This window comes from Camarhynchus parvulus, chromosome 1 (genome assembly GCF_901933205.1).
Source record: "Camarhynchus parvulus chromosome 1, STF_HiC, whole genome shotgun sequence".
NCBI classification, from domain to species: domain Eukaryota; kingdom Metazoa; phylum Chordata; class Aves; order Passeriformes; family Thraupidae; genus Camarhynchus; species Camarhynchus parvulus.
The window spans coordinates 90,150,146-90,172,699 of record NC_044571.1 but is presented as its reverse complement, the minus strand read 5'-3'; the positions used below and the strand labels follow the sequence as shown (position 1 = coordinate 90,172,699).

Sequence of the window (22,554 nt, the reverse complement as noted above, 5' to 3'; positions counted from 1 at the left end):
ACAAAATTTCCCATGAAAACCAGTCATACATGTGCTCCTGATTGCTTCTGCTTTGCCTTTGCAGCAACACAACAGGGTGCAAGGCAGTGTGAGTCTTAAAATTCCTTAATTGCTCATGAAGCACAGAACTAGAGTTGTGTGGGACTCATTGCTGTGATGTACCTGGCACGGAGAATTAGCCAGAAGTAATTGCAACAACTGTTAATTATTCCATCACCTTTGAACAATGAAGTTCTTCTTTCCTCTGTGTGTACCAGCCAAAACAGTGGAACAATTTCATGTAAGAGGGAACATTATCTCATCATTTGCTCCCATCTCCTGTAGACTACATAATTTGCCATAGGACCTTCATCACCTTGTTCCTAGTCTGGTTGTTGGGGCTGGAAGTAGCATTTGGGAAAACAAGCAGTCTTGCTTTTAAGGTTTCCAGTAATGGCTAAGTGCTGTCTCTGTTTAACAGAGAAAGTATAATGTGTATCTCAAACTCTGTCATTATATGGATGAAGGCTGAATGTATTCTTTTACTTGTCTAACTTTTCCATAGCAACTCTGAGAGGAATTAATATTTGGGAAAATGTATTTTTATTTTCAGTTACATTTACTTCAACGGATCTTTTGACCTTTTTACCAAAGACTGGTTTGAGATCACTTTTCATTCTATCCTCTGTTGTCACAAGTTGTTCTTCATAACTGGCAGCTATGAAGAAAATCTGTGCCTTGTAATCACTGTTACTAATCACTGAAAGTTCAACAAACATTAGGAAAAAATCTGTGTTGAAGAACAATATGAAAAATACTAAGTTTTGACCTTATGTAGAGTTTATATAGTCTTTCATTTCTGCTTGAAGAGCACATAAAAAAAATCCTTAAACTTTCTCTAAATCTGTTATCAGCAAATCCAGTGTCAGAGTGTACAAAACCAGAGAAAACAAATACACGGCATTGGTGCTTAAGTTTTAAAAGCAGCTGGGTTTAGTATGAAACCATTGTAGATGGATGCATTTGTCATCAGTGACTGCACATGTGATAACCTGCATCTGTAATGTGTGTTCTGGGTGTGAGACCCACACGGAGCAAATACTGTGTTAAATATTAATGCCTGAAGGCTGAGAAGGAAAGCAAATCAAAATGGCTGAGTTAAGGCTACCTGCTTGGTGTCTTTGGTAAGACAGAGTGTGTTAGACTACCATCTGTGCCCACTGCAAACAGATGGGCAGCAAATGGTATGATTTGCATAGTCCTCTTAAAAGGCAGTAAATTGAATCAAATGCTGTGATCTTATCAATTTTTTTTTTGTCTATATCTCTGCAGGTTGTTGCTCAGGATCTTGGTTATGTTCAAGTAACTTTCTGGCTTTGGAACACACAGCCCTCTCATTTATGTCTGTTTAGTTTTCCATAACCTCCAGCGTGCATTAGGGCAAGAGTGTTATTCTGTCCCAGCTTATTCTCTCTGCAGCTTTTTACCAGATGGGTTTGTAAACAGATACATTCCTGCTATCCCCATATTTGTCATGCTTTTGACTGAACTGGTCTCTGCACTGGCTCTGAAACACTGGCACCTGTGAATATAATTAATTATACTCTTCAGTTACTTCCATGGATTCCAGTTTTCATTCATTTTTGCCTTTATTGGTGTTATCTGTATGTGTCAGTTAACTTGCTGGGGTTTATGACTACCTGGGAAAAAAGAGGAAGCCCACTGTGAATGCAACCTTTTAATTTATTTTTTTTTACTACTGCATGAATTACAGCCCCAAATACAGATCCTTCAGTGTAGATGTCTGGCAATGTGGAGCTTTTACAGATTAATAACTAAATTGCTTCTTTTTGGAGGTGAATTTAATGCTAGGTAGTTTCTGTTAATCACTCGTGTGTGTGTGTGTGTGTGTGTGTATGCATAGGCAAAAGAACATTTAAAATTATTCATATTTCACAAATTAAATATAAAATTCTTCCCCTACATGTGAACTAGATAATCTTGAAGGTCCCATCCAACCCAAGCCATTCTATGATTTTGTGTTATTTGTGAAACGCTGCTAGAGTCAGTGCTTCTGAGTAACTGCTTTTCACAAGGTACTGCTTCAGGTTTAGGGTTAGTTGAGTTCAGTCACATGTTGACTGTATTTGTATTCTGTTTCTGGAACAGATAATTCTCAAAATGACAAAGACCTTGAAAGGCAGTCTTATCCAGTAGAGATCAAAATATGTAACCTTATGAGTTTTGCTTATTCTCATGGTGTCTGCATATACTTTGGGAAATAAAATGGCTTCTAGTCTATAGAGTTGCCATTAAATACAAACTATCTATAAGCTTTAACATGGAAGAAATCAAAGATTTGCCAAAAGCAAAATTTTCAGCCAGTAAAGATAATAATGAATATTTAACTGTTCCTTAGATTAACTCTTACATAATTTGTATGCATGAACAGAGAAATCTATGTCAAGAAAAATAAACAAGGTAAAGGTCATTGTAGACCAAAATCTCATGTATATTGGTGCCAAAAACGTTGGCATTTATGAAAGATTGCACATGTAGCATCCTAAGATAGCAGCCAAGTGCAGCAGAATTTCACTTTTTCATAGTGGAGAAGAAAAAAAAAGAGCTATTTATTTAACCAGCTGAATGAACTCCAGACATAATGAAGCTCATTGTAAAACTGAATCCTTCTGTGTTCAAAACAAAACCCAGAAAGATATTGTTTAATGAAGCAGTGCCCAGTGAATCTACAGCAAATAGAAGGCCGTGAAGGTAGGAAGGGGTTGTGTGTCCTTTGTAAGGAATTCAGTGAGCTCAGCTACAAGCAGTTGACAGAATGGAACTTCATAGGGAGTGCTTATTTTTTGAAGAGCAATGGAGAAGTCTCAAAAACCAAAACCAATATGATTTCTCAATTTGTTATTGTAATAAATAGGTGGTACACACATGCATTAAAAATTATATTGAATATAAGAAATTACAAAATGCAGTCTATGTTTTTACATTATATTAAAGAAACCATTACCAAGATGATGTGTGTGGCTTTGGTTTTGAGACTTGGAAGAGGTTGAGTGCACATTCTAGACTATGTATGAAAACAGACAGGAACTATTCAAAGCTAAGAAAATTGCTGGTGACATGAAAGTAAAGGAGCTCAGAGTTTTTTCTTTTCTTTATGAAGAAGATAGATAAGATAAAGCTTTCAAAGCAGGAAATTCCTGCTAATATGAAGGTATTTAATTTAGCATAAAAAGATGTAATGATATGCAAAAGCTTGAAACTAAAGCTAAATGTATTGATTCCACATATAGCGTGGCATTCTTAATAGTGAGGATGACAAAACACTGGGGCAATACACTTCAGAAATCAAAATATAGAATGTTTCATGTAAAGAGAAAAAATCAGTTTGAACCGCAGTTTTTTACTCAGGACTTAGGCATTTATTTAGGACTTAGGAATGTGGCATTTATTTGTACCAGAATATACACTGTCCTTAGTAGAAAATTAATGTGTATGAGACATGGAGAAACTTCATGAGGGAACTGTAAAAATATGTATTCCAAGAACTGCAAGTAGCTATGTTCAGAACTGCAAATCTAGGTGCTAAAGGTGCTGTTTCCATAATTATCTTTTTACAAGATCTGCCCCACGACACAAATACAACTGAGAAACCTTCTGGTTGGTTTCGGTGGTCAGAGATGTGGTTGAATTCTTTGATCATTCTTGTACTTGACTATTTAGATAAATCCATTGGTGCTTTTTAAACTGATAAATCACTCAATTCAGTGGGATAAGTCTTCTGCAAGAAAAAGATGTCCTATATTCAAGTTACACCCCAAGTCAGTTCTGCAGTTGGTTTATGTAATGGAGTAACACCAGCCCACAAGCATCTGCTCTTAGGGTGCTGCATAGTCCTACTCAAACATGTACCAGTCAGTGCAGATCAGATGACTGAGGACTCAGAGCAGCAACACTACTTTTGCAGCACCCCACAATTCCCAAATGTTTTAAGGAGAAGCTTTAAATGGAGATTTCCCATTTCTGTATGCATCATTTAAATAAAATAGTGGATGTGGGATCATGGTTTCTGCTCTAATGTTCATTTCTGTACATAGATTGTTCTTAGTCATGGAAAAAGTTGGTTAAGTACCCAAAAAAAAAGTTAGAGCTGCTTATTTACATAGCTTGGTGTCATTTTCTTCTGTGAAAGACTTTTGGTTTTGAAAAAGGTGCCGTATGTGATTTAGGAGTTTTTACTTGAGATATCCGCTATCTGCCTTGGAAGGAGGTTCTTTATGACACCGTATTTTCACTTCCTTGCCCCTGCAAAGAGGAATGAATCATACTGCAGGCCTTGTTATTGCTAAAAGATTTAATCTCATACTACTGAAGAGTCACTGTCTTAATGAAGGAAAACACGTCCTACCTCATCCCCTTCTGATCCTAAGTTAAATACCTGCTACAAGTAACACTGGCCTCAACTTCATGAGTCAGTTCTGAGGTATCTGCACTTTTGGTTCTCAGTGAACACCAAGGACTTGCAAGTCCTTGGATTCCATTAGTACTAACCTCTGAGAAGAATGAGACACATCAGATCTGTGTGTATCACATAGTAAAAATGAGTCATGGAATAAAAAAGCTGTGGGGTACTGTGGAAAGTGGTCATAGATCATGCTATGAAAAGATTTGGTCATTGTTACCTCTCATCATGAATGTAATCATTCACTGACAACTTTAATTTCCAGGATGTGAGAGTGTAAATTCTTGGTTACTAATGCATTATGCTGTCATGGAAGTCTGCATATTGGAAGATGAATCCAAGTATTTAAAATTAGTCATCTTAGCAACTGATTTTTTTCCCAAGTAATTATAAGTTTTGGAATATCGGGATGTTGAAATACTCAGTGAAAAAGTGTTGCATACAAGTGAATGAAGAGCAAAAAATCCTGTTTCACTCTCACAGATATTAAAGCCAGGATTAAGTGTAGTTTTCAGAAAGAACACTTTTCTTTTAGAATGTTATTGCTGTCACACTTTCACTGCTTGATGCACATAATTCTAATTCTACTTGTTTCGCTCTAGATCCCAGAAGACATCCAGACTTAGTTTTCATCTTTTTCCGTTTTATGTATAAATTAGGATAATCTGGCATGGCTTTGAAAGCCCCTGGGAGATCCAACATACTGATAAGAGAGAAGATAGTGACTAGCTTTTTTTCTTGAAACCCATGGTGTCTACTTTGCAGTATTTAGATGTATTGGTCCCCCCTTTTAATATCCTCAGAGATACTCCATTCTCCCTGATAGCAGAGTCATCATTTAATGAAAAGGCAAAAGTAAAAAGAATAAAGTCAGTCCAAAGCCTGAACTATAGGTACTTCTGCTGTATGTCCTGTTGTAATACGCTGCTATGAAAAGATTTGATGAGGTAAGGTTGTACTTGTCCATGCTTGGCAGCAAAACTCACAATTTGCAGAAGATGGCCTCAAGTGCCAAGAACATGTGCCAAGTCATCATATCTCTTCAGCTCCTTCTGCTGGAAGGACCTCACTGCAGCTCCCAGAATGTTTGAAAACCACCAGCAGTCAGTGCTAATGCTGCTATTTAAGCATCAGTTCTCACTTCAGGGCAACTGGCCAAAATGAAGCAGACAGCACAATTTCTCTCTTATTTTAGTAATTTGTGAGTACTTTAGTAATTTGTTTTTCAGGGTGAACACTGATGCATATAAATGTGAATTTTTGGAGAGTGCTTTGTTTGTTTGGGATATGCTGAGTGAAATCATCTACTTTGTTAGGATGTTTCCTAGAAAACTGACCTAGCATGATACTGAACTGATGCTGAAGGGTGACAGATGCTTAATCAGGGCAATGCAAGCTGTAATTTTCATTAAGGACAATCATTAAGTAGTGCCATGTATTTGTACTGAGTATTAAACTCAGGTTAAAAGTAAACCACTTATCTCTTAAAAGTTCCAGTTAGCTTGAAATCCCAGGTGGGTTGGTGACTTGTTTGGTTGGTTTTGGTGCTTTCTCTCATGTTACAAGAAGTGGTTTTTAAATGTTAAAAAAGTGTGCCACAGAAGAGTCATTCAGAATGGACCAGAAGATTCCCATCAAGACTTAGAAAGTGCCTTAGACTACATTACATCTTTGTTGTCCGTTTTGAATAGGTTGTTTAAAAGATGCAGGTTTTTATTATTTTATCAGTTATGATTGTATCCATGACTACAGCTTGGGAGCAAGCAGCAAACAGAGTTACTTCTTTTTCTCTGCCTTGGTGTTCTGTAATGTAGTTATGGTGTTTTATACACAGCTTTTCATCTATAAACACCAGTTTTGTAAAACTCTATCTCCATCTTACAAAAAGAGAAATGAAGGCTCAGGTAAGAAAAAATCCTTCTTTCCCCCAAAGGTTATCCACTAGACCAGGTGACAAAATCAAGAGTAGATTTCAGGTCACAAGGTAAGCGATATCCATTAAGCTGCTTGTTTAACAGCTGGAAGAGCAATTACTTCATACTTGGAGCATCTAAACCTCAAATTTGCTAATTAATGGATTGTACTTTCTGGAGGCCAGTATTAGAATGGTTTACTGTACATCTTTCTCCTATGAAAAGGGAAGTAAAGATTCTGACATTTACCTGCAGCTAAAATAAGTGGACAGTTGGCTTTTTTTGGTCAGGGTTTTACAATATGCTAATATGATTGTATATTACAAGTGGATCAAGCTCTGTGTTGTAAAATATTGTTTCTAATCATAATCCTGATATTTTTAAAATGTGGTATTTCATATGTTTCGCACAATATGGTTGCTAATAATGTTTCATATTTCTCCTTTTGCCTTACTTTTGATCTTCAGTAATTTTCAGGAGCAACAGTTTCTTGCTGAAGTCTCTGACTCAGATGAGAAAGACCATCATCCTCTAAGTTAGGGAGATGACAATTTAGCATGCGCAGAAAAAAACCTGAAGAGAACAGATAAAAACCTACATTCATTATAATTCTAGTCTTGATAAGTACAAAAATCTGGTACATTCATGTGCTATATAGACCAATAATGTATAAAAATAAATTTAAGATGCATCCTGCTGAATTTATCTGTTAATTCATGTACTTTGTCTCACAGGAAAAAAAATAAGCTAGAACAGATCACTCACAATTGCACATGTTTCAGGCTGCTGATGTTGGTACTTTAATTAGAATAGTGGAATGTCATCATGAATTCTTTTGTTTTACAGAAAACAAGAAGAATTGAGGTTAATTAAAGGTTAATTAGAGTTTGATTGGTAGTTCTTTCTTTCTTTCCCTCTTTACTTCTGGTGATAACAGGAATGTTAGAATCCTTGACTTTGATGACAACAGATTGGGCAGGCCTGGTGTTGATTGCTACTGCCAACATGAAAGTGGTGCTGCAGTTCTGCAGCTCCAGTTCCTAATCAATGAGGTAAGGACATATTTACTCAGATTCTTCTGTATAAATTTAGTTGAATAAATTAATGTTATTGTAATTGACTGATATAACTTCTTCCATTGACAAATTGTGCCAACAAATAAGTGGTGTACATCCAGGGAACATTCAACATACAGCCTTTTAGAAGAATATTTATGGGACTGCACTCAGGGAAAAGTATTGCCTTCCTACACATCAGTTTAAAGTACTGAACAAAAGGCAGTCAATATGTGAATGTGTGTAAAATGATGTAAAATCCATTAAGTTACTAAATTTGCTGCACAGTTCTGGTTCAAATAGAAATTAATAAATGAGGTAAATCTTTCTATCAAAATATATTGATGGTTATTGGCTGAAAACTCAATAGTTGGGCATATGCTATTACGTGAAGCAATGAAAAGCAATTGCAGGGATCATCAATTAAACCATCATGCTTAGTCTTTGTAAATGGTTTGTCAAAATCAAATTTAGACAACATGAAGAAACGGTGCCACATTATAGCTTGCTCTTTGCCGAAGGTTCTGAAGATGGAAATAGGCAAGAAGACTTTCTAGTGAATACAAATCAGAGGGGTTTTTTTTGAGGACCTTAGAAGTTGGCCAAATCTTAGTTCAGTTTTGATTAATTTTCTCCCATGACATAAGGAAACACTTTGACACTTGCAAGTCCTCTTTGTAAATTGGGAGATCTTAGAACTTCTCAGGGGAAGAGTTTTAGTTTTATGGGTTTTTTAAACCTGAAAAATATTTAATTTTTTCCTACATCTATTTGGAGAAAGTAACTGAACCATGGACACTGAGGAGGGAATCCGGTGAAACACTCCAGTGAAATTCTTAAGAGTAATGCAGGTATGAGAACAGGAAAGACAAAGTTTGAATTAATATTCTTTCTTTTCAATGGGTGACCAGCAAACCCCCTAATACATAGGATTATTTTGATTTCAGTGGTGGACAGTCTTTCTCACTCTTTGGGAGATGAGAATTAAAGCATGGATTACACTGTATTAGGGAGATCTCACCTCCATATATTTTATTTTCATAGGTCAACATTGAAAAGAACAATTGCTAGGAATAGAGAAGTTTATCAGCCAGTTATAGATTGTAGGAACTGATCTTTCCAGTTACATGCTTGCCCTTCCTCAGTATAAAGAATCACCTTGTTTTTGGGCAGTCTGTTCCCCTCTGTGATGGTAATACACAAGGGTAGATCTGTGCCTGATGAGAGGTGTAAGTGCTGCAAACCACTGCAGGAGCAGTAGGGAGCTTCCCCTGCAGGTAAGTTTCACATGCAGTCAATATTCTGTGGTGAGGAGAAAGGCAGTTAAAAACAGGTAGAACAAGTTCACTCCAAGTTTCTCAGTCAGATAGAGGCCTGGGCTTTGAAAGATGGCCATTTTTGGGACACCACAAGCAGAACCAGTCTTCATAGTATTTCTGATCTGTGATAAAGACTTTGTCCTTCTGTCTACATCTCTTAGTTCTTCCTACATCCTGTCCTCTTGCTACCTGTCCCTACTTTCTTATCTGCATCCTCTTTTCACAGTTCCAGTTTCGAATTTTCATCTTACCTTGATATGACTCCTAAGCTGTGCTTGGCACTGTCATATGTGTGCCCATGCATGCACTAATCCCTTTATTCTTCAGTTATATTTTTCACACACCTTTTTAAGTAAATGTTGTCTCTTTTCCATTTTGTTAGTCTTTCTGCTTATGTGGAAACAGGTGAGAGTTGGCTTGTGTAACCTTGGTACAAAGCTTTGAGTTTTAAATTGATGGAGTTTTAATTTAATTTTGGCTGATCTTGTACTAATTTAAAATGTTTACATTTACCAGATCGATTTAATTGTGTATTATTTGTGGTAGAGTATTTTTGTTCTAGAAGAAAGGAATAATTTTTCATAAACTGTAGTTTGGCAGGTAGATCTTTAGCATTGAGGATCATGTAAGAATACAAAGCCTGCAGAAAAAATAATATGTTGCTGTATTTTGTGTCTGCTCTAGGGTGCTTTGGTCAGTGCATGTGCAGATGATGCACTTCATTTGTGGAACCTCCGGCAGAAACGACCAGCTATTCTACATTCTCTGAAATTCAACAGAGAAAGGTAAGGCTATATGACACAAAATAGAGATCTCATTACAAAAAAAACCACTTCCTGAATTTCTTGTAATATATTTTGCCTTTCTACAGATGGATATAGTTTTGCCTTGAATATTTTTCTTTCAGGCTTGTATCTATGGAACAAAAATTTCACTTTCTCTTTCTGCAGCTTTCTCAGAACTAGAAAAACTTGGTCTTCTTTATGCCAAAATATTCTTCATTTTACTTCTATTTGCATGAACTGCTGTGAACAGTAATTCCTTTTTTCTTCAGACTGGACACAAGCACTCACTTTTGGCTGAACGGTTGTTCAGTAATAGACAGAGTACTTCAGCTGGCTGTAGGAGGGTAATAATTATTTTCTTTACCTTGAAATAATTTTTTTTTTTAAATACTGGAAGTTTAGTAGAAATAGATTGTGAATTTGGGAAACTCTGGTAAGTGTAAAGTGAATCAGAGTGTTTTTCTTAATTTTACTTTATCAGTACCTAATTGTAGGAAACCCTACTGAAAATAGATTAAATGAGTGGTTGTAATTTTCAAACTCAAACAGGAGCCGAGCACTTCAATCTGTATTTAGTCACCCAAGTAAAACCTGATAAGATGTTAGGGAACTTCAGTGCTGCACATCTATTAAGAATGAGAAAAAGTTCCAAGTTTTTCTTAAGGAATTAAGGCAGTAGACAAGAAACCAAGATGCAGTGCATAAATGCAGCAGCTGTTTTTAACTGGAAATTTAACTCGTATTTTCATTCTCTTAGTACGTGCATTCAGTGTTTAGTAAGGTGCAACAACTTTTTTTGATAGTTAAATATTTGCTTGTGCAGTGGGAAGAGATCCCAGTACTTCACCAGAGCAACAGACTCATCAAATCTTTAGCTGCAGCAAGTCTGAAAATTATTATGGAAATACATTTTTCTTTGTTGTTTATTATCCAGATACAAATCATATTTGCACTAAAATGTCACTGAGGTGCATGATTTGTAGTGGGATGTACTGTGTAATAATTTAGGAAATATACAGCCTGATTCCAACAAGTTTATAACCTATAGCAGAAGTGTGTCAAGTGGTTTGGGACTGCATGAGAGAAGATGAAAATGAAAAATTAGGTGTGCATTTCTAGCTGCTTCTGGGCAGTAAGTTATCATTTTACACATGGTGAAATGTTTGAATCTTGGTATTCTCATCAGGTAGGTGCATTATTCACAATTTGTCATTGATAAATCTAAATATCAGAGAAGTTATTCCAGTACATCTTGGTTGAGCTCTCCCAGCCAGCAATCTGACACACAACCTAACCAACCACTGCTTATAAGAATGCAGCCTCTGTTTATCTCTGCCTTCTCTTTAGAGATATTAACCTGTTATCTCGGTCAATATTTTATCAGCATTTCTTGCTAAGAGAAACTCACACACACATTTGTGCTTTGCTAAGAGCAAAACATTTGTCATCACACTTGCCTAATTTTCTTTTTTGTCTGACACCCTAAAACATTGAGCAAAATATTTGCAAGCAAGTTCTTTAGAATACTGGAAAATTTGCTTAAAAGCAAATTTTCTCTAGTGACATTTTTAATTGAGGTGCAAGTAGGATCTGAGAATGTAAGTTATTTGTAACAAATGCATAGCTAACTGTATTGCCTTGCATAGCTAACTGTACGGCCTTCTATCAAAATCTAGTAAGTTGTGAACAAAAAAATACTCTTAGTTCTTTTATATATATTTTTGTAACAATTGTAACAATTTGTAACAATTTTGTTCAATTGATGCCATTTAAATAATTTTTATTAGGACATCAGAGACTGTGTGGCAAATATCCTGCAATATAATATTGTCAAAGAAGTAAGTCCAGTCTTAAATTTAAAAAGAGCTTTCCATAAATATGAAGAAATAACATTTTAGGCAGTTCATTCCTTCTCAGGGTTCTCTAGCACTGCTCTAAGCTTCTGGTTGTTTGGTTTTTTTTTTAATTATTCAAGCACTTGCCTTCAGAATGAAATATCTTAATTTTTATTATGTTTTCTTTTTACATGCATATAAATTTCTTTTAAATCATCTAACTTTCAATTTTCTAAGCTCAATTACATATTTAGTATGTAAAATTAAACATAATGCTGTGGGCAAGTAGCAAAAAAGTCAGACCAAAGCTCTAATTAACCCTCTCAGTTTGGAACATTTATGTGCCTAATAGAGCTAAGTCTAAAAGAGAACTTTCTTTTTTTTTTCTGAATATATTTTTGGCATTAGAGAACAGAAGCTCTAAATTATGGGATGGTCAGAGAAATAGTGAATGAAATAATGGTTGCTGTAGCTATGTGAAATCTATGACTAAATGGATGTAAGGGGAACTTGAGAAGCTGATAAAGTCATAAGATCAGAGTTGTTTTTCTTCAAGAAATTCAAAGGTCTGTCTTTCAAAAAGTAATGTTTTCCTCACTGTAGGAACAGTTAAAAATACTTTATTTTTATCCTCCCCTCTCCTCTTGTGGGAGGGGGGTTAAGAGAAAGCAAGATTCATATTGAATAGAGATTCTTTTGTCTTAAGTTTGTGAACCAGTGAACAAGCTGGTTTTTAAATGCTTCTTAAATGGGGAGAAATGGTTGTTGATAGAAAATAGGTTTAAAATATTGATGCATGTCTTCAAAAATATTAAGGTATTGAAAAGTGTCATATAGGGAAGTGTTTAGGAAGTCAAAGGCTAGCTCTTGTAAGATTATTTATAACTTAATTTTAGATTTAGGTAGCTTTCACAGAGCCAAACACATAATTGTTCAGGTGCATTTTATCTATCAAAATGGAATATGTGAATCCTTCAAATTTTTCCATTTGCATGTCTCTCTTCAGGATTTAAAAATATTAATTTTATTTATTCAACATGTTTCTCTCCTTGTTACATTGTTTGGTTTAGTTGGTTTTTTGGTTTTTTTTTTAACTAATGGGAGATTTACTTCATTAAGTGATGCAATATAATGCATTTAAATGCTAATATTTTATCTGCTTGTGATAATGAAGATGATTTTACTATTCCAAATGCTTGTTTTATTTGACTTTGATTAATTAACTTTCTTGTAGAATCAGTTTTTTCTGAGGTTTTATGGTATGTGGTGCATGAACCATAGAGCTGGTAGTTTCTGTTAGACAGATGAATGTTACTTAAGGCTTTGGCTATTACTCACAATCCACTAGTCATCATGTAGTTGAATTGTTTAATTTGCAGTTTGCTTCTGCTTCTTGACATTTAAGATTTCATGGTAATGGACTAAAAGCTGCTCTTTAGCAGTGTTTGTGTATAGGTTTCTGTAATTACTTGAGTCAAGTTTCCCCAAGTGCATACATACATATATCCCCTCTCTCTCTCCCACAAAAGTAAAAATGTTCTTTTCTTTGGATGTTGGTAAAAACATAGTTGTAAAGAGCAAAGAACACTGAAAAGCCGTAGTCTTTGACTTAATAGGTAAGATTCAGTATTAAGACACTGAATGGTTTATAAATAATAATTCACTAACAAAATGCACCTTTTTAGCCGTTAAATCAGAGTTTGCAGCTTCTCCAGATTTAGTTTTTTCTTCTTCTGACCTACTGTTAAACTAATGATGATGCAGCACTAGCAATAATAATTCATAATTCACTGTTCTCTTTGGAGCAAGTGTCTCTTTGGAGCAAGTGTAGAAGGAGCACTAAAGAGACTTAATGGCAAACATATTTTCTGGTTTATGGTGTAATGCTCTGGACTTTTTTGGATTTAAGAAAATTATACATTTTTGCCAAAAAGTATATATTTATTTTATATGAAGTAATCATCTCAGGTTTCTATTGCTGTAATTGGAATGTAATACAGTGCATTAAGAACTTTCAAGAAAATACAACTGTAAGCAATGTGTCTCAGTGCTTGGCTCCATACCAAGAGCTGTACTGATAAGACAGTTACTCAAAGACATGTTTGACAGTAGCATATGGTTGGTAATACATGATTTATGGTTTCTTTTACAAATAGGGTAGACAGGTAAAACATTTTAAACTCTGTAAACATTCTATAAGAATTGCCTCGGTGTTTTTGAAGGTCAAAATTGTGGACACCTCCCATATGTTAGTACCTCTTTTTCCTTCCTTGATGTCATAGGAGATGCCAGATTGATCTTCAGTAGGCATTTTAGGCAAAGTAAATAACTCAGCTGATTCCTCAGGTTTTAGCTTTTATATTTTTCAAGTTCTAATCTGCTTTATTGTGTAAGTCTAGGCTTCATCTTAGGGGATAGTAAGCTCTCTCCACAGATTAGGTAGACAAAACAATTCCTTGTCTAGCTGGGGGCCAAGGACAGGTGATCCAGATCTCAGGCCCAAGAGCTAAAGCTGCAATTGGACAATTGGTTCCAGTATGCTAATGGACCAAAACTTATAAAAGTGTGAGACCCTGGGACCTGTCATCCATTTTTTGGCCATCCATTTTTTGGCCATTTTGGCCATTTTGGTTGTGCTGCCCAAGGTGGATCTATTGAGGCCTCTTAATAAATACCTACTTTATTCTTTAGCTCTGTCTAGTCTCTGTTCTAGGTCAGCCTTCACAAGGCATCAGTTTTTGGCATCAAACTACTGGGACTAGACACTGTCTCTATCTGCTGCAAAGAATATTAGGATTAAGCAAAACCACTGGAAACTATTATAGGTCTTCATTATTTTTAATATAATCAAAGCAGACTTTAGCAAGTACAGCTTTAAATATACAACAGCTTACAGATTCTCATTTAATATAAGAGCAGCTGGGATAGGAAAACCAGCAAGGATTGCAGGGTGAAATCCAGGTCCTATAAGCCAGCAGGCGCTTGTTTCACTTATGAACACAATTCATCTCCTGTCATTCCAAAGCTGAACTGGTTCAGTTGTGTTGGCTGACACAGGGGACAGCCCTCCTCTCTTTCTTCTTTCAGCCATTGCTGACTGGTATGTGACAAAGGAGCCAACTGTGCTGCAACAGCTTAGTCAGTGACTTAGAGCAGCACACCTGAGCACAGTGTGACACAGTGTTGGGTTTTTAAATCCACCTGCATGCACTCCATACCAAGGCCCTTCTGAGGGGGAGCCACCAGGTGACACAATCTCTCTAACTGGCTTTGAGACTCTTAGCACTTTCTTCAGTGTTAAGGTATGCTGGCACAAAGCAAGAGGAGCCTCTTAAGTGGGCGACTTTTAGAGCAGTTCTGTTAACTGTAACTCGCTATTAATTAGAAATTTGACTCCTGCTGTTGAGATCTTACAGTATTTGAACAAGATGATTGAGAGTATTACTCCAAATGCTTGGAACAAATTAAAACAAACCAAACTCAAAACAAACAAACAAAAAAAAGGGTGTTTTAAAATAACTTCTTGAGTCTATATTCTTTCCTGACAGTAGGAATCTTATTTGCCGTACTGTATCTTTGCAGGGTTTTGTGTCCTGTGTTAAGAGCATTTTAAATACTTTCTCTCTCCTTTTCAGATAAACCTCATCAAAATGACAGCAAGAGGCTATTGAGTGAATACTGGTGACTGGCTGTGCAATCACAGCAGTACCTGTGTCTGTTCATTTGTATTAGGGAACTTGTGGGCTAGTTAAAGTAGATTCTCTGTCTCACTGCCTGTTCAAGGAACTGGATTCCTGTGATAGCTTGCCTGCTCATAAATGAACCTCCTGGTTAATAGTGTGTAGCTGTGAACTCTATTTATGTACTTTCAAATTAGTCAGAGGCTGTCATCAAGCAAGGTTCTGTACAGTTGCATGGTCATGCTATACAACAAAACAGATTCTGATTACATGGTGTGGTCTAGCATTCAGCTATTGGAAAGAACCATAGAACCCAAATATAAAGCAATATTTCACCAAAAAACATGCCAATTTCTGGAAAGGATGTAAATTTTCTCAGACTGATGATGGAAAAAAGTGAGGAAACCAAAAGAAGCCATGCAATTGGCATTTGCTTCCACATCTTGATGAAGATTTTACAAAACATTCTTCTGGGGGTTTTTGTTTGGGTTTTTTTTGTTGTTGTGGTAGGTTTTGGTAGCGGGTGGGTGGTTGGTTGGTTGGTTGGTTTGATACGTGTAGTGTGGTTTTGCATCAGCATTTGTCACTTTTGAAAGAATAGTGCTCAAGGGTTTAAAACCCAATGTTTTCATGCAATTCTTGAGCTTGAAAAGATTCCTGAAAGACAAAAGATTCTTCAGTGAGACTGACCCAAATCTTGTTAATGCATTTATTTACCACATGCCTCTGCTCCTCTGTTAAAAAAAACCAAACCACCAAACAAACAAATGAAAAAACCAAAACAAACAAAAAACCAACCAACCAACCAAAAAAAAAACCCAAAAAAAGAAAAAACCCCAGCAATAACAACAAAAAACAACAAATTGAACAAAAAAAATTCTTTTTTCACATCTTATATCATGTTATAGAAAATTTCATAGTGCACTTGACCTGTAGAATCAATGAGAGCCATAAGCTCGTCCTGGAAAGTGTCATGCAACCCAGATGAAAAGGAGACTGTCTTGGTTATAAAAAGAAATCAAGCAAAAGCATTTTGGAATTTTTTGTCTTCAACACAGGTTAGCTAAACAACCAGCAAAGGGCAAAAATGCAAAAATTAGATTTGCTCATTGATACCAGGAATCAACAGGTTTGAGTTGATAGATTTTTGAGACTGTGCAATCTACTGAAATAGAATGAAAATTCAGTTGATCCTTAAAATTTTCTTTTTGATAGACATGTGAGCCTTCTAATGGAATGGAGCTGAAGGGACCTCCTCAGTCTGGTTTTCTCAGTTGCACACCAGAGAACTCATATACCTCCCTTTCTTGAATGAGCAAGCTGATGATGTTTTACATTAATGTTTTGCTGGTCCCTTATCATCCCAGGAAGAAAGGCACTCAAGGCCCTAGAAGTTAGCATTCAAAATGCTATTTATTAGAACTAGCACTACAAAGAATGGCAGAAGAGCGCAGGGAATCTTGCATCCCTGTAGATGCTGGGAGTCCTGAGTTAGACATCATCATACAGGCCTTCAGTCAGCAGGTATCCTGTCCATAGGAAGGGTCACCCCATTTTTGTCATACAAGTTATTGCAGGATTTTCTTGTAAGGAGGCAGCTGTGTGCATTATTCCTACTATCAAACAGAAAGGACACTAACACTAAAACTTCCTTCTGCACTGTTGGTGCAACACCGAGTGGGAGCTGCCTGCAGGCTTCTCAGTGACAGCAAGCTGGCTGTGTCTGTGCAGCTTGGAGGGGTGTGTGCAGCCCCACACAGGCTGGACACCGCGCTGCTCATGCGGCCCCTGGCGCCTTCCTGGGGTCACTCATGTGTGCATCACCAGCTCCTCCACATGCAACAGTCTCCCAACCAGGGCCTTGCACTGTTATGTAACTACTCAAGCTGAAATCCACTGTTTGCTCTGCAGGAAAATTGTTCCATGTCGGTTTGGTTTTGGGGGGATTTTTTTCACTACAAAAATCAAGATTCTGTGTTTTCCTTTATAATTTTTTTGTCTTCATTACCTTTTCTTTTCTTTGGGCCTTTTTCCTTATGTCAATTCTCTCTGAGCTGATGATTCATCAAGGAAGCACATTCTAGATAGGGTCCCATCTGTGCTGTGGCCATTGACAATACCATTTTCATTTGTAATCTCTGCAGGAATATGTTTACTGATGCATGCAAAAATGGCATCTTCCTTTCACGTGGCTTCATCTTACCAGTGTTTGTGGTCTTGCTGTGATTGACTAATACACCCATTACACTTCTTCCCTGATGTATATCTAGCTGGCAGGGAATGTGCTGCTTTTCAATGCAAGTCTTTAATAGTGGAAGCAAAGCAAGACAAGCAAAATTGAAATTATCTTTTTCCATCAATTCCGTATCATGAGCTCTAACCCTAAAGTGGAAGTTCTTTGAAGTTTGAGGCTGTGCCCTTTACATTTCAAATTTAATTCAATTTCTTGTACTTTGCTCATGCAGATTGTCCTTCCTCTCTAATATGGTGTCCCTCAGAGGTTTCATTAGTATTAGTACCAAGATCACTTGTGAAATTACAACAGCTGTAAAACTAATTCTTGAGAATCTCTCAAATATCCAATAAAAAAATTTCCTTTTGCAGTAAAACCAAGTGTAAATTAGACATTAAAAATAGAATTTTATAGTGATTTTTTTACAAGTGCTATATTGAAATTTTTCCTTTTGAAGGGTAAACATTTTGAAGGACTCCAAACCTTGGTTAGTGTGTATTTTTAAGTATAGGTGAGCAAGTAGGAATAACATTATGGTCAGAACATCAGAGATAACGTCATGGCTTAATTTTATCAGGTTTAGTTTTTTATGCTTACCATATTGGGTGGGATATGTAATGCAATCTGAATGTTGGTGCCACTGCAGAAAAAGTGCTGCAAGAGCTTAAGATGGCTATTCTAGAACCACTTTGGTTTCTTTATGCTTAAATTACACAAGGGTAAATGTTACTGTAAATGAAGATCATGGAAGTCCTGGTCATATTTTTCATTCTAGAATATTAGAAGGGTCTCTGTTTATATCAAAATCCAAAATTGATTTTAAGAATCTCTTTTCTTTCTAAATGGTGGCTTTTACAATCTTTCCCCAAAGTAACTTTTAGTCCATCAGGATTCTGCCAATATTATTATAGTCAGTTTCATTTCAATTTAAAAAGTCCTTAAATGCATTATGCCACAGTATCTGCTTTTATATGTGTTTATTAAAGAACTTCTCTGAGGGCAAAATGCCTAATATGCTACATCTGAATAACTCTTAGAGCTAGCAGCTGTCTTTGGTAGCAGAAGGGCAGAAAAACCCTGAAAGATGACTTACAACCAATCATTTAACACGTGCGCACATGAAACCATCATGGCCCATTAAGCTGCTGGAGAGAAATGTGTAGCTGGCACAATTACCTGAGGACTTAACAACAGCACAGGGCCCTCTGACCTGAAAAACCCCACTCTTCCAATCTGCATCTTTCTTTGGGTCTCTCTGGCTGTAGTTCCTTCGGTTATTTCTCTGACAAAAAAACCAATCTCTTCAAAATTCCATTAAAAAAAATCTTTGTGAAGTTTTACTTTTCCTTCAATAGGGAAGAAAAACATGTCCTGGTTTATTTAAATTTTATGTCACCTGGCCATGTGTGATTGTTTGCCTGGGTTTCTTCCTTCTGGAAAAGATTTCTTAGCAGGAGACATAATGTTGCTATATGATGTCAAACCTTACATCATATGCTGTGGAGCATGCTAGTTGTTTCTAATGCTTTGTAAAAAATAAAGCATTTTTGTCAGTGGATTTATGCTTTTTTGTGAAAACATAGAGTAACATGTTCTGTTGTTTTCACATAGCAGCTATGTTGCCAAATTGCTCTGAGGCCAGGTTTGGATAGCAAACTTTAAAATATATACTCACAGCTATGCATTGAACAGCTGTTTCATGGTTTCAGTCATAACAAATGAGAGGCCCAGTACTGTAATACAAAAATGCATCATATTAGACAACAGGAAAAAAAAGTCTTTTAAAATGTATGCAAGTTCAGTCAGCATAAACAGTCTACACTATCAATTGGAATTTTCTTGTTACAGTTATAATGTAGATCTGGGAATTACATGGTTTTCTCTTTTAAGTTTCCAAATTAGAGTTTTGAGACATCTTTCAGAGTTCTGTTCAGATCTTTCCTTTGACCTTTGTTATATTAGATTTCCAGTCATTTCTTAGAGCAGTGAAGAGCAGTCACCCATTCAGTTGCAGTAAGTAATTTGGTTCTTGGAAACCACACCACCTCTTTCCTGCCCAGACACGTCAGCTTCGAGCAAGAACCCAATGCAATGATTTAGGATACTTTTCCTTCTGTCACAATAAACTCTGGGCATTATTCCAGTAAATCAGAAATAGAGCTAGTAATGTCAGTGTTGAGATTATATCATTAAACAGTACATGAGCAGGAAGAGAAGAGAGACTGCAGATTGCAGAAAAACAAGGACCATTAATCACAGAGTCCCTGTCTACTGAAGCGCAACAAATGAGAACAGCTGGTCTCCAATAAGTCTACATGATTTTAATTGATGGAAGCTGTTAAGGAAAAAAGCATGCATACAAAGAAAAAGCATACACATGTAAAATTATTTTCTCTTTGAAGTCAATTTCAGTATTTCAGTCTTATCCTGATTTTAGCATGTCATTCAAAATAACTTGATTGATATTGATATAAAATTGGGTTTAAACTTATTTTAGTAAGAATGTATGATAAACACAGATTTGTGTATGCTGCAACTAGCAGAGGGCGAAATACTAACACATCTTTAGTTTACTTTTCTAACAGCTCTGTGAAAGTCAAGCTGTTGAACAAAAGACAAGTTTCAACCTTTCATGTTTAAGATAGGTCCCAGTTTACTTTTTTGAACTATGAGATTAGAAACCAAAAACTGCATTTTTGATTTATGTATTCAATTTGGATGAAGGGATGAGAGAAACTCTACCCTTAGGTGTTTGGGGTTTTTTAATGCAGATGCTACAAAATCAATGAAATAAATACATCAAAAACTTTCTCTTTTGAGAACATCATCCTCCTGTTCCAGCCTTTGTTATTTGGCTTTTTTTCATTGCTAAGAAACTTAGTGGCGCTTGCTGTGCTCTGTATTGCCCATCACTGTCACCATGTTTGGTATTACAGCCCCATTTTTACTTAACCTTCAAAGAAATTTATGAAGGACAAGTGAAGTATTACAAATATGAAATAGTGATTTCACAAGCCAATAGACAAGAGAAAAATAATGTACATTGTCTTTCCCCTGAAGATGAGAGCAAGAGTCTGTTTTTCAACCTTGTTTCATTAATTTGCTCACCTCACTGATTTCGTGGAACTTTTATTCTCATTTTTGTTGTGTGATGACCTTGAGTCAGCATCAGAAACAAATTAGAAGTCAATGAAAAGTATGCTGGTTTCTTCCAGCCTCTTTTTCTATTTAAGGAAGTGTGTTTCTATGTAATTTCCTTATCTCTTTCTCTTGGGACCAAGTGTTCATGTTTCACCTGTTTGATCCACGGCATTACTGTTGTGTAATACTAAAGATCTAGGCAGGGAGAAAGTGTCACTGTCAGTGATCCTGCTCCTACAGGTAAGACCCTCCAATAAATTTGCAGTCAAAACCGTAAAAGGGAGTTGACAAAAGAGCATGTCTCTTTGCTGTGCATTTGCCCAAGAGGAAGGAAGGTAATTTTCTGTCATTCTGAAAATGAAACCAATTATCCATAGCACAGGCTACCAAAGCTGTACATCCCCTTGTACACCGGGATTTCAAGAGTGACTTCTGAGTTGTTCTTGAGCTCCAAAAATGCCCATAACTTGCTGCAGTGCTACTGCAGATAGCCTTGGAGTTAGAGGGTGGGAATTTCAGTGCCTGTATCCCATAGGAAGTTATAGTGCAGCTGTCTTTCTGTATGTGTTACGGCATGCTGGACAGGCCAGGGTGACATTCTGTGGAGTTGTAAATAAAAGAAAGAAATAAAAGAAATAAAACTGGGAAAAACCAAAGGTCCTGAGGCATGCTGTAGACTTTGACTGTCCTTGTAAAGAGTTCATAATAACCTGATAAGATTTGATCTAAATACATAAATTGACTCTTCATTCAGGGGAAATCTCTGGGTTTACTAATTTAATCAAATGGAATGCATCTAATGTATTTCTGAACATGCTTTTTCTGATTTGTTCGAGGTTCTTTTGAGTTAACTGCTTGTAAATAATTTATGTTGACACCCATTGCAAATGTTCATATAGTTGTTACACTGATGTCCTTTGTGGTTGACATAAGCATTTCTTAAAACAAGTATTTTTAAATGCTGTAAGCTATTAACTGCAGTTGTGGTTGCAAAGTCATTTTAAATACTAAGCTCACAAGTCAAGAATGTGCCTAACTTCAAGCTTTTAGGGTTATTTCTCCTGTCCAGAAAGTTTACACAGAAAGTTCTGGCTTTTGAAGAAACACAGGAACAGCTTACTTTTATTCTCAATTTTTTAACAGAAAAGAAGGGGAAAAAAGAAACAGAATGTACTATTAATAGTGCTTTACCTTGAACTTTGTATTTTCGTTTTTAACACTTTAAAGGATTAATGATCAGTCCCAATTTCTAAAAAACAGAATGCTTCAGAATGTGCCAATAGATCCAATGGAAAAAAGGGACAAAAACTAAATATGTGCTTCTTGTATTCCTGTTTCTTATTTTGTAAGTTTCTTATGTATAATATTTCAGGTAAGAAACACAATGAAAAAAGCTTGTATCTTAAACACATTGAAAGCAGCAGTGGACCACCAGCCATATGACATATCTAAATAATTTAATGGAAAATAGCTGCATAAGCTTTTATGCTTTGTCAAAATAAATAACTGTGTTAGAAATCTCGGCACCATTTAAGCCTATTGGCCTTAAATGAAACTCTAAAGTGAAAATGTTTTCTTAACATTTCTTCTGCATACAATTTGCAGCAATTGAAATGGGGGCGGAGGAGAGGAGGATGTCTTAATTATATGTAGGATGTTCACAAATAGCTAGAAGTATACTTTGCTTAGGATAATTTATATTGAAATTATAGTTTAGAGGTGGAATCCTGATTTGTTGTACCTCAGCATTTGTAGAGAATCTCCCATCATTGAAATTCTTTAAATCAAGAGGTATCTTACAGTAATTTGTTCTAGCTCAAGTGGTAGTTAATTTGAAGAAATCAGATTAAATCAGTATTAAACAGAAGAGAGGAATCTCAGAGGTTCATTTCTTACATTCCAATCCACAAATTAAAATTTTGCTGTTGTACAGGCAGCAGTGACTGTGATGAATACTTGTATCTAAACCAGTATAAAACAAAGACAAATAAAACTGCTCTCTGGACCGATTGGGTAAGAGGAATAGTCTGAGATACCAAACTTGAAAGGAACATTGGGAAGCAGAAGTCTAGAAAGTAACTGTTACCACTGCCTTGACTCCATTTTTCATTCATGTTTCTTTGTAAGGAACATG

At 36.1% G+C, this 22,554-nt stretch overlaps 1 protein-coding gene across 3 annotated transcripts in view; it reads left to right on the top strand.

Annotated features, from left to right (window-relative positions):
• Positions 1-22,554, top strand: part of STXBP5L (syntaxin binding protein 5 like) — a 184,841-nt gene that overhangs the window by 60,650 nt on the left and 101,637 nt on the right. For all 3 annotated transcript variants that reach the window (XM_030943420.1, XM_030943412.1, XM_030943403.1), the window contains exons 3-4: positions 7,343-7,424; positions 9,431-9,531. In XM_030943420.1, coding sequence (XP_030799280.1) covers positions 7,343-7,424; positions 9,431-9,531 — 183 coding nt within the window. The remainder of the gene's footprint in view (positions 1-7,342; positions 7,425-9,430; positions 9,532-22,554) is intronic.